At 46.1% G+C, this 16,966-nt stretch overlaps 1 protein-coding gene across 1 annotated transcript in view; it reads right to left on the reverse strand.

Annotated features, from left to right (window-relative positions):
- Positions 1-6,161: 6,161 nt before the first annotated feature.
- LOC139052240 (nose resistant to fluoxetine protein 6-like) overlaps positions 6,162-16,966 on the reverse strand; it is a 76,146-nt gene continuing 65,341 nt past the window's right edge. The window contains exons 11-15 of the mRNA XM_070529337.1: positions 16,118-16,197; positions 14,524-14,646; positions 12,938-13,058; positions 8,649-8,844; positions 6,162-6,334 (exon numbers count right to left, since the gene is read on the reverse strand). Coding sequence (XP_070385438.1) covers positions 6,162-6,334; positions 8,649-8,844; positions 12,938-13,058; positions 14,524-14,646; positions 16,118-16,197 — 693 coding nt within the window. The remainder of the gene's footprint in view (positions 6,335-8,648; positions 8,845-12,937; positions 13,059-14,523; positions 14,647-16,117; positions 16,198-16,966) is intronic.

Below are 16,966 nucleotides of genomic sequence, written 5' to 3' on the forward strand. Positions count from 1 at the left end.
CGTTCTGCAGCAAGTGATACAGCGTGTATTTCTGTCGTTGATTGCCAAGTTTTGTTAATTTTCTGTCCTTTCTACCATGCAGGGTACACGTGCACTCACTTCAACATGATGACCCTCCACCTCAAGAACAGCCTCTCCTCAATGACAAGTAGCGAGATTAAATGAAAGAAAAATATCAAATCCATAACCAGACTGATACTGTGTTGTCCTTTCATTTAACCTCCTGCATTTAAGGAAGCATTCATGTGCCCAATAAATGTTTTTGTTAAATTTCTTTTGTTGAGTAATGTCTAACATGCAGCATATGTATGGGCCCTCATACATGTCAAACATGCTGCATCTTCGCTGGACATGCATACATGCATACAGGCTGCATATATCAAGCACCAAAGACAGTCACGTACAAGTGACATTTTAAATAAGGTCTGTCTGCCATTGGGACACGAGAAAATGTTACCACATATGGCGGCCAATTTCGTTATAGGAGTGCTATCAGCACCAGCAGTCTAATGTATAAGCTCATTAAAGATTCATTAGGAAGACATGAGAAACTCTCACGAAAACTGCTTTGGAGGGCACATTAGGAAGACATTTCATACTCGCAAGAAAAACACTCATCAAGAATTCAACAGAAACACGGTGGCCAATATGTTTTAGAATGACATTAGGAATACATCAGAAAATTCCAAAGAATCTCATCAGAAAGTTTAACGGCTGTGATGTCAAAACTTGTAAGACTTTCATGTGAAACTCATGTAATATTTTCTTAACGGAATCTTTCGCCCTTTCACATCTTTGCGGTGGGAAGCAGAGCTCGTTGACCGGTGGAGTCAGTTGGTTCGGGTTGGCGCCTGTTTGGGTAGGCGCGTTGGTTTGTTCAAATTTACAACACTCGCAGGGCAAGCTCTCCATTTTGTGGTTTCGACGCGTTAACCAACGACCCTTGACCCATGGAGTATGCGGCGCGCTTTGACTCGGAAAGGATATCCAGCCTCGTCAATCCCTGCGTTTCGCCAACAAAAAGTGAGTGCCACATGAAAGCACCTTACTTGCGATTATACTGTCACCGCAAAATGTCCCTTGTATGGACATGTCACGCTTGCGCGCCGCGCTCGAATGGTATACTGTGAGCTTGCCGTAGTGTCCAACCTAATCCTAAGACATAATTTCACAGATAAATGAGTGCTTTTTTCTTTCACATTGTGAGCGACTATTTCTCGCATTTTCCTGTTTTTCTCCGTGATCCTGACATGCTTGCAAGATGTAGTGCTAACAGACAAACTTCAATTCCTACTTGCAGCCATCCACGGTCCGTGCAATGCGTACGGGAGAGTTAGTACCCCTGTATATACAGGGACATTAGGGAGAGATAATTCTTTATGACAGCCTTTTCACAGCGGGTGCTGTACTCATTCCGAAACTTCAAGGATTCAACCAATGTCGGTCGTTTCACGACATAAAACTGCCTTGCTTGCACTTCCACTGGCCCGCCATTCGCGTATTCAGTATCATGTGCGCCATCAGGCAGATTCGCATGGCCAAAATAATTTGTTTGGCACGTTTATTATTCATCAATATCTGGGTGGCGCGGCAGCGCCGTTCAAAAATATGCCCGCTTCTATGTAAGTGCCGTTGAAAAATATTCCCGCCTCTAATGTAATTCCACTTTGTGTTCGCGCCAATCGCACGCTTACTGTTACAGCAACGTGTTTCGTTTCAACTTGTGCTGGTTGCGTGTGACACACCTGTTTTACTTTTACTGTGTACTGCGCAGTCGGTCGAGCTACAGTCAAGCTTCGAATCGTCTGGCTGCTGGTCAGCATAACTAAAATATTGCGATCTTCGTGGCTGACTGCTCATGGCTGCATTCTCGGGAGGAAGATGAGAGAACGCCACTTTGCATATGATTTCCTTTGGCGCCACCCATTTGACCAACTAATTGTGGTTGGCCTACGTTAATTGGCATCGGCGTTCGTACAGCAAGTCATAAATCTAAATCAGCTCAATCTCGCGGGCTCATGATAATGAAGCTTTAGGCGAACTCGTAGTTGATGAAAATGTGGGGTTTTACGTGCCAGGATCACGATATGATATTAAGGTACGCATAAGTGGGGGGACATTTTGACCACGTGGGGCTCCCTAACGTGCACGCAATGCACAACAAACGGGTGTTTTCGCATTTCGCCCCCATAGAAACGCGGTTGCCGTGGCCGGGATTTGATTCATGCAGCTGCGCCTTCTAGGTGACCTTGTAGTAATATCAACTGCAGGGCTGCTGTTCTGTACAACGGCTTCTTGCGACGAAATGCGTGTTAATAGTGCCGTGCCGACGTGCGAGCTCTTATGCGTAATAGACGGCGTGATATCTTTTGTTTTAATCGCATGTGGCATATAGCACGATTCTGCTTCTTGAGCTCAAGTACTCTGTGGCCGACATTATTTGCACGAGAAATCAAAACATTTGACTAATGAACCATTATTAATTACCATTTAAACGACTTACCTTCTGGCACATGTCGCAATTTACAAGTTCTAGCCGGTGTATTTGAATGTCACTCGCCGTGGTTGCTAAGGGGCCTATGGTGTTGGGCTTCTAAGCACGAGGTCGCGGGATCGAATCCGGACCACGGCGGGCACATTTCGATGGGAGCGAAAACACCCGTGTACTTAGATGTAGGTGCATGATAAAGAACCCAAGGTTGTCGAAATTTCCGGAGTGCCTCACTACAGCGTGCTTCATAATCTCACCGTAGTACTTGCCTGGTAAAATCCCATGATTTGAATCTTTTTTTTTTTCACTTTGAATGTAATATCCACATTAAACGAGTTCTGAGGATGACTTCAATATAGAGATATGTGTTCTCAGTGTTTGCGACGAAATCCATTGGTGTTCCGCAAATTATTTTTATTCTATATAGAAAATGGGTTTTCTTAAAACGATAAGTGGAACAACTGCATTGTTACTTCAAGTGTGACAGTGCGTATCTCAGAACTGCTGCTAGCTTCAAAATTTGCTTGAAGTGTATGTGCCTTGTGAAATCACTCGCTTCACAGTCCGTGTATTGCAGTATGTGCGCTAAAGTAGTTAGTTAGAAAGGTGATTATGGAACTTTTGTTAATGAGTGAATTATCAATTTTGATTTTCAGTGTAAGTACCGTCCGCGTCTTCGGCTAATCCAGCAGAATAAGTAACTTAGTGCCATATGTCATAGGCAACTTACTTTATCATAAGACATCCGGTATATTTGTATATTATTACAGGCTGCTTAAGCACGAGGTCGCGGGATCGAATCCCGGCCGCGGCGGCTGCATTCCGATAGGGGTGAAATGCGAAAACACCCGTGTACTTAGATTTAGGTGCACGTTAAAGAACCCCAGGTGGTCGAAATTTCCGGAGTCCCCCACTACGGCGTGCCTCATAATCGATCGTGGTTTTGGCACGTAAACCCCCATAATTAAATATTTATAAATTACAAGCTTGCCATGTACATGAATCGATCGTTCGTACCAAAGGTATACTGCCTGAAGGGAGCGTTTAACGCGTCCTATCGTAACATGTGGCTGCACCGAGTTGCATTTCTCAATTGGGATCGCTTCTGTCTGAAAAGGCTTTTCTCTCTCTTTTTGTCTTTTTTAATTTGTGAGAATCTCTCTGCTTACCCAAAGAGAAAAACCGTCCGTCCGTCCAATAAGACGGTCGCTTTCATGATAGGGCCCGCAGCAGCGGGCGAATTCACCTTCGTGCTGTTTCTCGTTTCAACGCAAACTAAGCGGCGAGAGTGCAGCGCTTACGAAGCTCAACTTGCCGCACTCTCTGCCGTCATCGCAGATGGCTTTCAAGATTGGGGCCCGTGCGTCTCCCTCCAACGCGAGACTGTCTCCATCGCAGGCGTCTTTCGAGGAAAGGCATGCGCGATACGCAGCCGCTCCTAGAGTTCGACGCGGATGGATAAGGCGCTAAAGAGCGATAACGGCTTATAGTGATCGGAACATAATCAGTGCACCTGCCCCGTCTGCCGCCGCCACCTGCAGTAGTTTTCTGGCGTCATGATTCACCTTGCGCCGCCATTCGCAGCAGTTAGTGTAGCCGCATCGCTGCCGTTTATACTGTAGGATCAGGATGCATAACATCACGTAATGGCACCGGGCTGCGTGGAGATATGTGGTACAATGCTTGCGCGCATCTATACAACTCTCGGAGGACTCTCTGCCTGACTTTTTTTCCTGGGTGGTGTTCTCGATCTGTTTGCTGTTTTTGAGCCGTCCAACCTCTGCTGACAAAAATACCCGGCATGCAAGCAATTTCCAAGACGCTTAATTAGTACACACGTGTGAATGACTTTGGCTATTAGCGACTTTGCTATGCCGTCCCGAGCACCCGTGTAAGACACAGGTTCTCAGAATCTGCATGCCAGTCTAGTTTAAACTTTGCGATTGTGATGAACAATGCCAGAAACGTCGCGTATTCAATTCCGTCATTAGCAGAGTCACTAATTCACATAAATCATGATGCAGAATCCTGTTGTGCTTTAAAGGAATCATTATTCGACAGATTTTCTTATGGTGATATTTTAAAGCACTAAAACAACTTGTACTATGACGCCAGAATGAAACATGCTGTACTGTTCAGCCGTCGCGAGATAGAAATTGCGATACGTGCCCCGTCATCTTACGGATGGGCAGTTCTTTGATCTGTGAATTTCGCACAGCTGCACACATACGCAAGTACAGCTCGCCACCTTTGTACGGTCCTTCCTTGTTCCCGTGAGGGTTTCGCTGGTTAAAGAAATCCCGCCATGTCAGCAACGCGTTTCCACGCTGTTGTTAATTGCTGCTTCGTTTCTCGTTTGCCTTTTATTTGATCAGTGCTTCATGGGTTGGCCGGTGAAGTGTTACTCTCCTATAGCGATTCCCGATATATATATATAGAAGGCAGGTACCTAGGATATTCTTTCGGGGTAGGGGGGGGGCCCAACCTAACGTAACTTTTACCCGCCGTCGTTGCTTAGTGTTGTGCTGCTAGGCACAGGTCGCGGGATCGAATCCCCGCCACGGCGGCCGCATTTCGATGGGGGTGAACTGCGAAAATACCCGTGTACTTAGATTTAGGTGCACGTTAAAGAACCCCAGGTGGTCGAAATTTTCGGAGTCCCCCACTACGGCGTGCCTCATAATCAGAAAGTGGTTTTGGCACGTAAAACCCCACAATTTTTTAAAGGTAACTTTTCTGTGCAAATGAGGCGGGGGGGGGGGGGGGTTACCTTTACTAGTACAAACATAGAGAAAAAGATTCAACAAGAGCGGACACTCCCATAGAGCCCAGCAGCCGAATTGACTGTAGCGCCCCAAGTGGATGGCATTAACACCTTCCGATTTCGGTATTGGGCGCGCGCGTTCTGAACACCAGCTGGTACACGCCACGCCTGCTCCGCTGATTGGCGGGGAATTTTTTTAGCGCTTCTGCTGCTGAACCACGTGCGGCGTTGGCGTGGAATCGTTTTATTATTTAGTAAAAATGATTGCGAACGATTTTTACAATCTTCACGTAGCATGCGGCACTACGTAAAAAAATGACTGCACTGAAGCGTGTAAGTGTGAGCGCGTATGCATTACTACTGTCTGCAGCAAATCTGGCAAAAAATAATAGAAGCTGCACAATTATATCCTGTTAGAGCTTCTATATATATAGTTTCAAGCAGGGCTGTATAGCTAACCCTTCAGCAAATCTGCTACGATCATGTTAACGTGTGCCCGCATATGACCGCAGAACATAGTGATGTGACTTCGAAGATAATCTAAGTCCGTATTTCAAGTTCTGTCGCGTATAAGCACCGTTATCTATATGCCATTAGCACAGACTGTAGTATCGTTATCACTCTCATCGCTATATTGAGTGCGAGGGCGCGACCGCCGACCAATGAGAGGAAAACGTTCCGAGACTGCAAGTACGTCAAGCTTTACGAATACGGCGGCTCCTCGCTGTACTGTGTGAACTCCGCGTCGATCAGCTGAATTATTCGCTCCACGTAACTATAAAAGCGTGAGGTTATCAGAAAAGCTGCATGCCGTATCTCACAGAAACCCTTCACAGTCGCAATCGCAACTGCAAAGTCTATACACAACGTAAGCGATCAGACTGTTCGGCGAATGCGCTACTCTGATTAGTCGTTATACATGTATGTAGGCCTTACCGCAAGCTTGACTGTGTAGAAGATCACACCGCGCGTCGTGCCGTTGAAATAGAAGATCAGGAAGGGATGCAAAATGTAGATAACGAAGCATAGCCGGCTGATGGGAAGCCAACCAGACCACGTGAGGAACACCCTGACGACTCCTACGAAAAAGAAAGGGAAGAAAATAAAGAGCCTGCAATTGGCGCCGAATATCCTGGCAAACAGCGGGTCTCCCAATATATATGCAAACCGTCAGCACAAACACAGCTCTTTTCTTTTTTTGCTTCAGGCTACGTCAGACTGGCGTCACTGCGCTCTGCGTGGCGGCATGCCCGCTCCATGGTTGCGACGCGATATAGATTGACCGTGTAGTCGTTGTTCGTCTATAGTGAAAGTTAGGCTGAACTCGCGCTACATTCGTAACCGTAGCAGATTTGTGACTGACGCCACCGTGTCTCTGACGGATGTAGTTAAGCCGTGAACCGGAGACCGTTACGTTACAACCATTATTTTTTTTTTGTTCACTGACTAAGTGAACAAAAAATAATAATAAGAAGAGAAGCTAGGCCTCTTTAGGTCCTGCTGGCCTAAACAGTCTCAAATCTTACTCAGAAAAAAAAAATAACAATAAAGAATGCGAAAATGATAACAGACTCGTACTATATGTACAAATGACGTGGGTCACAGTAGCACAGGTTGGCAATAAAACTTGTTGTTGGGCTAGTTGGTGCACGCTTAGTAGAACTTCATAAAGTTGCGTCACGACAGGCATCAGCAGTGGAAACATGGTTTAGTCATTTATTGGTACGCTCACCACATCACATTGGGAGAATCGCACATATTCCTTATCAACTAGCACTGTCATAGCGGCCCTGTATTGGGGGCCAGCTCCACCACTGGAAAAGCTGGCGCTGCCTCGGCGTGACGTGGTATGAAGGAGCACGCGGACACAGCAGTCGCGTCGGCTGCTTGCGAAGCGCAGAAGCAAGCTGAAAATAAATGTTTAAAGTTCCACGTGCGCTGCGGTTCGGATTATAAGTGGTGAGGTTTTCCCGCCTTGGGGTGTCTTCTTGACAACATTTGGAAGTACTATAATAGGTAGTGGCTGCCTTTGGAGGCGTGCAGCATGGTAGGCTACTGTTCGGTGCCGCAGTGCCAGATGTACGCAACGGAGCCCGGTGTCACCCTTATTAAGACGTAGCCGCAGGACAAGAAGCGTGAAGCTTGGCTCGCGAAGCTTAGAACCGACAAACAGCCATCGTCTACAACTTGGGTATGCAGCAAGCACGGACGGGAGGAAGGTTTCTGCTACGGCGCCGGGTCTGCGATGTTCGGTGAGTAGCAGAAAACGCGCAGCGAGGCGCTCGCCCGCGCTCGCTGCCCGGCTAATGTCATAACGGTTTGGTCTATGAACTTATTGGTGCTGGATGCTTGAAAGTTAACTGGAATTGATGGAAAATGGTATAAAGCACATTAAAAAGATCATGGCATATGCGCATGTTTGTGTTAGCATCAAACAATGAATGTACCCGATTAAGAAAAAAAAAAAAGAGCCGCGAGAAATTGCTTGCTGAGAAGACCGATAAACATACACTGCGATGCATGCAACTTGAGAAATAATGATATTGAAACATCCAAGAAGTTAGATTAAAAAAAAAAACTTTGAATCGTCGCGACGCATATCAAAATTGCCGTAGGAATCGAAGTCAATAGTTATAACGAAATTAATTTTTAACAGCTCTGATAGCGTACACGCAGCAATGGTTGCTTTGGTACTGTCAAATGCTCGTATGCTACGGCCTAAAGCTTAAGGCACGGTGCGAAAACGCGCCCGCAGCGAAAGCGAAACATTGTGCGCGGACATGCATGCAGACGCGCAGTCGGTCCTGCGAACCCGTGCAATCGCTCAATTGAGACCTCATTCTCTTATGTTCCATTTCGTTACGCAGACAGCCCACTATAAGAACACATTTGATATAGTTTGCTCTCAGTGACTGCTTACCTTTCACGGAAGAAACCGGTTCGGCGGTTTCTTCGTGGCGGCCGCGTGCAGCGGGCATTCAGTGTGCGCATTCGGTAAAGCGATAGCGTCTGTAAACTATTCTGTGCCTTATGTTTGCTCAAGATTATGATTTTGACAGCAGAAAACCTCTGTTGTTTCGAGAGCACTTACAGAAATGACCAGGCTGGAGGGCTCCCGCGTGGTGTTTTTATTGAACCCTGACAGCCAAACCTAAGACGATCAGGCCGCGTTATCGCTCATACTGCGCAAGCGAGGCGCTTTCGACAGATGGCGACTCCGTAGGTCTTCGCCACCAATACTCTGAACGCAGCCTAGCATAGAGAGGTCGGCTGCCGATGAATTCAGTCGACTCATCGACGGTGCGCCGACACCGAAGTACAGAGTAGAGATATTGACGCGCGCGAAGAAACGTGAGTAATGTACGGCGTGGTCCGTGCACGCCGTGTCCGTACCTCCGCTGCCCCAGGCACTGGCCAGCGCGATGTAGGCGACGGCCACCGAGAAGAGTATCCGGTGGAAGGCGTCGTAGATGGCGTACTCGGTGCCGCCGGGTCGCATGCGGCGGCCTTCCTTGTTCCAGAACCAGGGAATGTTGGTGATGGCCACCACGGTCACCAGGGACAGTATCCAGCCGGCGAACGCAGCCCACTGCGATGTGGACACGCGTGTTTGCAATGGGCCTTCGGAGAAACCTTGGCGGCATCAACAGTACTTCCTTGCACACACAAAAAAAAAAATTGAGAAAAAGAAATGCAAATATACAATAAGGCACTAACCCGGTCGTCATGAATAAAATTAATCCGGACTGCGGGGTTTCAGTCTCCTGTAGTAAGTGTGGGGTTTTCTCGATTTAGAACACATGCTTTGGCGCTGCTTAGCGGTGGCCGGGGATTGTTCTCAAGGTGAACAGTGGTGGCAGGGGATGCTGCTCAGTAAAGTGCTGGCGGAGCGACGCGGGGCTGTCCAGAGGGCCCGTGTGAAGGCAGAGGGGCTCGGCTTCTCTGTCCCGACGTGGGAGCACCCGCATCAGTCCCAGATTGATCCCTCAGGACCTAAATAAAGTTCGTCGTACCATACCGTGAGGCCTACCAAATTTAAGCCACGTAACATGGAGCCGTCACGATGGCTTAGTGGCTATGGCGTTCTGTTTCTAAACGTGAGGTCGCGGGTTCGGTTTACGACCATGGTGGCTGCGTTTCGTTTGCGACTAAATAAATAAAAAAAAGTAAGCATACTCGTGTACCTAGATTCATGTGCACGTTAAGGAATCCTGCAGGTGGTAGAAATTAGTCCGGATCCTCCTGTGCTACGGCGTCGCGCATAAAGCATTTTGCAAGCCACATTGACAAACACTGTAATCTAAAGGTAAATGAGTGATCAGAAAAGAGGGAATAATTGTTGGAATTGCTTAGTTATCAATTACCAAAATAAATTGATTGGGCGGGCAAGAGTCTTGAATATAGCTTCTGAAAATATGCGGAAACGTACAGTCACGCATTCTTTTTTTTTATAACCTACCGATACCCGGTAAATTAACTTCCTACGCATAGGAACACACTTCCTATGGTAACCTTTAAAGGTAACCTTTCTATGCAAATGAGGGGGGTGCCTTTACTAGTACAAATGGGAATAATGCCCACCATTCGCCATAAAGACACGAAAACACAGAAAACAGAAATGAAATAAGGTGTAGATCACAGGTATACGCCTGTGAGATACACCTCTCCTTTACTTGGCAAACAAGGAGCCACATCAAATGGACTCGCGCACGAAAGAAGGGCAGAAAGAACACTGCCAAGAACAAGTAAACAAGCGAAAGTGTAAAATAAAGATTTGTAGTAGCGTTTCTTGAATTAGCTCTGAAAGAATTATAGAGAAATTTATATTTGCGGAACAATCACAGTCCTTTTGGATCCTTCGTTTACTGCTCTACCAAGTTAATTGCCAAACCGAGTCGTATTGTTATTTGGGAGTTCGCGTAACGATGCGTGGCCGCCAGTCCCATACAACCGCGTAGAAAGCAGGGCGCTGCGTTTCTAGACGTACTACGGCCACCGCAGAAAGTTAGAAAAACATCCTCATAAGCACAGCAGAGGAGTGGCTACGTCAGGCGGTTCGACCGGTAACTGTAGAAGTGTCATTCAAAGCACACGGAATTATTCTCCCCTTCGGGTGGCGTTTTCTCTACTTGTTTAAATAAAAAGTTCATCTATAAATATTTTCACAAACAACGGTTAAATATGTGAATTTTCACTTTTCATTCCTGTTTGGTTGTTGCCTCTGCTTTCTCCCTTAGTAGGATCGCTTATTTTCTCAACTCGTTGCGACTCTTGTTTCCAGTTGCCAATTTTGCATGAAAAGTGCCGTACAATTAGGGAAAAAGCAGACGACGTAACGGGTGACAGTCATATTCCTTATGGGTTTAAGGGTTATTGCAGGGTCTGATGATGGACGCTGTCTTGCATCATTTTAGTTTCCACCTTATGGGGGGGCAGGGGGTGTAACCCATATCACGGGTATGTGGTTCCGAGGATCTGCCAGCATCGCCGTGAGCACTCACTCGAGGAAATCATGAAGCAAAAGGACAAGTTAAACGTAACTGGCGCAGTCTCCGGCCGTAGCTCGTTCCACGAGCATACGGACCAGCTGACCAAGAACGTGATCCCTTTCCTGGTCCCTGAATCAGCCTAAAGAAAGAAGGTTGAACTAACGAAGCAACAGCGATGCGCGTGACCGTTGAACAGATGGTGACTACTGAACGCACCTCGAGTTAATCGCGTGGGCACTGAATCGATCAGTAAACTGGTCTTCACAACCAAGGAGGGGCCGATGACTGCCGCCATCCAAAAGGAGTGAAAAAAAAGCTACAAAAAGTTGGCTGCCGGATAGCTTTCAAGTGTGAGGATTGATTTGGCGGTGCTTTAGGAATGTGTGTGAGGAGTGGTGGCGTCGGCGGGATTGTGGGGGGGGGGGGAGGGTATGCCGAATACTTTCGAGGAACGGGCTCCCCCCCCCCCCCCCCCACGGTACGTGCCTGCTAGGCAGCATTTACAATACCGAGGCAGTCTATTAATTACACGGCTGCAGTGAATGCTAAAATACTTGCAGAGACCCGTGGTGGTTGCTTAGTGGCTGTGGCATTGGGCTACTAAGCACGAGGTCAAGGGAGCGAATCCCGGCCACGGCGGCCACATTTCGATGGGGGTGAAATGCGAAAACACTCGTATACTTCGATTCAGGTGCACGTTAAAGAACCTCTGTGTTTCAAATTTTCGGAGTCCCCCACTACACCGTGCCTTATAGTCAGATAGGGGTTTTGGCAGGCAAAACCGCATAATTTAATTTTTAATTGCAGGGATAACTCCTTTTTGTAAGGGTGGTATCCATACTGCACCCACATTGAGAGGGTGGTGTCTGTGTTATACTCATACAAGAAGGGTGTCGTTTGTTTTACATGCATGTCTTAAAGATGCTTTTTTATTTAACAACCACAGGTAAGGTGTCATATTAACACCCTTTCCCTTGTGGGGTGTTCCTTAGCGCTCTTTGCCTGGGGTGTCACAATACACCCAAAAAGACTGTCACCCATGGGACAAGTAATTTACACCCTTAAGGGTGTCACCATTTGAGTGTACACTCTTAGAATAATTTACACCCTTTGGGGCTTATCTTGTCCCACAACAATAATCGTCATCTGTCTTGCCCGCGTTTCCTTTCTTTAACGCTGCGAGCCCGGTACTTCCCAGTCACGAACCGTTATCAGTGTGACGCAGCATTCTCGACAGGAAAGTAGCGAGCGCCGAGTTTTCAAGCTAGGCAGATGACGATTATTGTTGTGGGACAAATATACACCCCAAAGGGTGCAACCTTTTTAAGAGTGTAGCCTGCGAATACACGTAAAATGGCCGTATGACTGGCCGCTCGAGGCACTTTTGAAGTTACCGCATAAACGCGCCGTGACGTCATCCTTTTGACAGTTTCTGCTTGGACGTAGTTGTTAAATAAAAAAAAAGAGAAAAAGGAAGACATTACACTGAATTCGGAAACGAGAGGTTCAACCTGCCAACTTTGGCGGGTATTTCCTGCTCGGAGAGTGCGGGAATACGCGAACACATCGCGAAACCCGTGGCGTTACAATAACATCGTAAGCGTCCCAGTTGTGGCGCGACATTCAAGGAACTTATAAGCTGAATTTTCTTCCCTTTTCCGCTGAAGAACTGTTAAGTGAGAAGTTTTGATGTAGTGTAACCTGTACCAGTCTAAAATGGTTTACCATTTCTCTTTGTTTTCGTTTATTTTTTTTTTCGTTGCGCAAGCGGTAGAGGTCAGGGCATTTCGGAATCTTCATCTTCTGTCCACAAACTGTCTTCCACTGAAACTATGGCCTCATTCTACAAGGCTTCCTGGCAGCGCACCCGATGCGAATATAGTCCAACATCTGATCACGTTGATTAAAGGCTTCTCGTGGCGTATCACCTTGATTCAAAAGAGTGGTAAATTTGAGCTTTCTTATTTTTTATTTGTTTTTGTAAATTATGTTAGAAAGACACGTCGGCACCAACGTCGATACCGAGTGCTCTTTTTTCCTTCTAACGATACATAAAATAACATCATATATGCTCACCGTAAAAAGTTAAAAACTAGAAAAGAAAAGAGAACAGAACCACATTAAGAAAAAAAGAGAGAACGAAAGAAAAGAAAAATGAAGATCCCGACGCCCCAGTTGCTTCCAGTGACTCACCTTGTTAAGCCTCAGCTTCGGCTTGATGGCGAGGAGGTATCCAACGATCAGTCCAATGCAGAACGGTCCTCCCCGCGTGTAGATGTTTATTTCGATTGAGTCATGATAGGCGTGACGAGAGCTGAAATGGTGTGAGAGGCAAAAAAAAAGAGAAAAAAATAGGTACTCGGGTGATGCAAGACAAACGGGTTTCTTTTTTCTTCGCAGACTATAAATACGCATATCTAAATATAACGTTACCTACTCTCTTTCTAAAGCCATTACGACAGGCTGCTTATTCGGACATATGTAGTGATTCCACAAAGGAAGTTTCACTGTCGAGCTCAGGTGCAGTATTTCACTGGTGGGTAGCTGAAAAGTCTCGGCTTCGTTGTATACCCTGCGGTCACACTTATTTATCAGAAAACATAGATTACAGCGTACCTCTGTCTGAGTGAAGCCATAGCTCTAATCCGCCCGGTACTTTCTTTCAAAGCTTCGTACTAGTTTAGGTGTATGACTTTTGTCTTACAATAGAGTATCTTACCATAGCGTTACCGTTGTATACCGCTAAGGCTTCTGCTACAGCGTTCGACCGCACTCAAACCAGGTCAAGGTGACACAAATATTGCGCATGTGCAGTTGGTGACAGGATTTATCGGTAACGTCATAACGGTAAGGCTATGATAGAATACTTTATTGATGTTTTGAACGTCGCACAACGTATATTCCGCCGCGGGTTTCGGTACTAGCGATGTCTTGTTCGGAAGCACTGAACAGCGGCTGGTATTAGGAAGCTTTAGAAATAACGTCCTCGAGCTGCTTTGCTTACCCGAAAATCCAAACTACATTGTAAGCCTTTTCCGTTATTTTGCATTTTATTCGCTTTCTTTTTTAGGGCTGGTTGATAGCGTCCCATGACTTTGGTTTCCCTGTTTCTGATTATCCCTGTTAAGCGGGCCACGACATGCTTCTTTAAGAGCTATAGTATAGGGCGCATTGATTGCTCAGTCTAAAAAAAAAAAAAATGTGTTTAAAGCCAACATCAAAGTGGGGGCTGAACAATCGGAGAACCGCTGACCTTGTAATCCTTCCTGCGTTCCGGTAATGGTGTGACAACATCGGCATGTCGCCTCTCGCACACTCCGTCGCTCGTTCGCGAGTGTTGTCGATTTTCACGACAAAACTTCAATTGCAAGCCGATATGGCAGAGTTGTGGCGCTAGATCCGAAGCGTGAGTTATAAGCAACTAGTTTTTTTTTTCTTCTTTTACCTGCACACTCATACTCTCTTAGAAGAGCGGCAGCCAAGAATAATTATATTCGTGTTATACCGTCGGATGAACGACAATTTCTTTCTCCTTTGACTTGGCTAATGATATGCTTGTTATCGCGAGTGGCGGGAACCTCTTTCATATATTTTTTTTTTTTGCGGAACGCTACTACGTACTAATTACTACGAGAACACGAGTCTATATTCAGAGCAGCCTCGAGTGGTTCTACGAAAGGGGCAAGTCCTCCCTGGGCAATGCCTGTAAAATGTATTTTAGCAGCGTATGCAAGTGCGCATATCCGACGAAATAATGAAGTTAAATGCACTATCATTACCCTGGTCTGTACTCGCGGAGCAAGGCCGTAGGTCCCAGGTCGTTGGCGTTATTTATCGCAAAAGTTGTCACCGAACATGCAAAAATGCATACTCCCAGTGTAGCCATCGCAAACTTGGGCAACCTGAAACGAGGACGAGTATTCTGTAATATAAGATATTTAGAAACACTGGCATCCAAACAATCAAGCCGAAGACAGCACTGAACGAAAGAAACGTAACTGTGGTAATAATAATAATAATAATAATAATAATAATAATAATAATAATAATAATAATAATAATAAAGGATGTTAATCGCTATACTCCCAGTTCTGGATTCATGATCCTGTTGCGCAAGTTGACTTGAGACCTCGCGCTCACAAACTCGAATCTCACCATTGATTTATCTTAGGCAAAAGGGTCTCGGGAATTTACGAGCGCCTGCTGCATAATAATCAGTCACTGAGAAACGTATTAGGGGATCATGATTTGATTTTCATTCGCCGTTTTCCGCCATGCGACGAGTTACGAAAGCTTCCACAAAACTAAGCAAGCATCACTCGGCGGCAGCACTTGTCACTTGCACAGTTTGACTATAGTGCTGCGTTTACGCTGTCCAGGCACAGTGAATTATTATTATGATTTACATATTCATTACCGCTTCATTTTCTCTTGTTTTGTATTCCCTCCCTCTCCCCCCTCTCTCTCTCTCGCTCATTAACACCACAGCAGTTCTGAGCAGTGCTCATCTTACAGGAGGCGAGCTAGTTGAATTTCTTTGAGTTGCAGCTTTAGGCGCGATGAAATTGGCAAATGTGATAAAAGAAGGCGGCCCCCCGCATTACACAGCTCTTTAGATTTTACGTAACTGTGGTCGAATTCACATATTTTTTTGTTCGTGAGAGCGGTCTGCCATTGGGCGGGCGCCTTCGTTAATAATTAATAACGTCTGAAATCACGATCAGCAGGCTCTTACGAACAGTCCCATAGCGCAAGTCCTTCTTTTGCAAATACGGGCCCTGGGCCCGTATTAACAAAACTTCACAGTAACAACAGTCTCACTATCATTCCGATCGCTATCATCACTGGCAGGCGCCTGAATGTCTGCCAATGAGGGAACGCTCTTAAGAAGAGGGCCCGTATTTACAAAAAAAGTTCTTACGCTTAAACTACTCGCAAGAGCAGCTGCCTGCCTATCGCCATGTTAGACAATACTAATGAAGGGAGCTGGTCAGTGATAAACAGCATTTGGGAACGCAAAGCTTAATGCCGAATTCTCAAAGCTTTTCATTCGTAAGTGATGTTTCTTATTTGCTATCTGCCTTCGTTAATGATATGCGGAACATCGCGATTGGTTGCATGACTTACCTGCTATTACAAGGAGTTGTACCGAAATAACGTTTTTGGGACGAAGACGGACGAAAATATTTTTTTTCTCACGCAACTGGCAGTTCGCGACACATCGTAACATCATCGCTGCGTGAACTGTTGACATACCTTTCTGCTCTGCTACATCCTTTCTGAATGCCTAAGTTATACCTCTCGGCTACCGAACGCCATCAAATGACCAGCTTTCTTCCGTTCGCAAAGTCTCGAAATATACGCAATGCTCACCGTACGAGGAGAAATCCCATTGCAATGCTGAAGATTAAAGCTTGAAAGACAAAGGCCAGGAACCAGGTGTGAGGCATGCACTGAAAAAGGAGAAGGAAAAAGAAGACGAAAGAAAGAACGAAAGGTTGAATGCAAAATGTAAATTTGTCGTTCAGATCAAAATCATCAAATGTGCGGCTTTAAGTATAAAACTACTCGCCGTGGTGGCGTAGTGGCTATGGTGTGGCGCTGCTAAGCGCGGGGTCGCGGGATCGAATCCCGGCCACGGCGGCCGCATTTCGACGGGGGCGAAATGCGAAAACGCCCTTGTCCCGTGCATTGGGGGCACGTTAAGGATCCACTGGTGGTCGAAATTAATCCGGTGTCCCCCACTACGGCGCGCTTTATAATCAAATCGTGGTTTCGGCACGTAAAACCCTAGAATTCATTCATTAAGAATAAAAATGCGTGAGATTGTACTTTGCGCTATACACGACAACGTCCGGGTTTCGCAAATATTGTGAGTGCAAAAAATCTACGAGGAGGAAACCAGCACAAGCTCTCGGGTTAGTGTTTTTCTTTCCTCCTATTCCATGCTCATGCTCCGCAAAAAAAGAGAGAAATATATATATGACCCACTTCTGCGACTCACGCTTGGCTTCTTTGCTTAATTACTAAACCTATGGTAAGGCTCGAAGTGCTTGTTCATTGTTTGAAAAATTAATTTAATTAAGTACACGGGTGTTTTGGCATTTCGCCCCCATCGAAGTGCGGCCGCCGTGGCCAGGATTTGATCCCGCGACCTCGTGCTCAGCAGCCCAACACCATAGCCACTGAGCAACCACGGCGGTTTGTTCATTGTTTGTGTGA

The sequence above is a fragment of the Dermacentor albipictus genome, unplaced genomic scaffold (assembly GCF_038994185.2).
Source record: "Dermacentor albipictus isolate Rhodes 1998 colony unplaced genomic scaffold, USDA_Dalb.pri_finalv2 scaffold_20, whole genome shotgun sequence".
NCBI lineage: Eukaryota > Metazoa > Arthropoda > Arachnida > Ixodida > Ixodidae > Dermacentor > Dermacentor albipictus.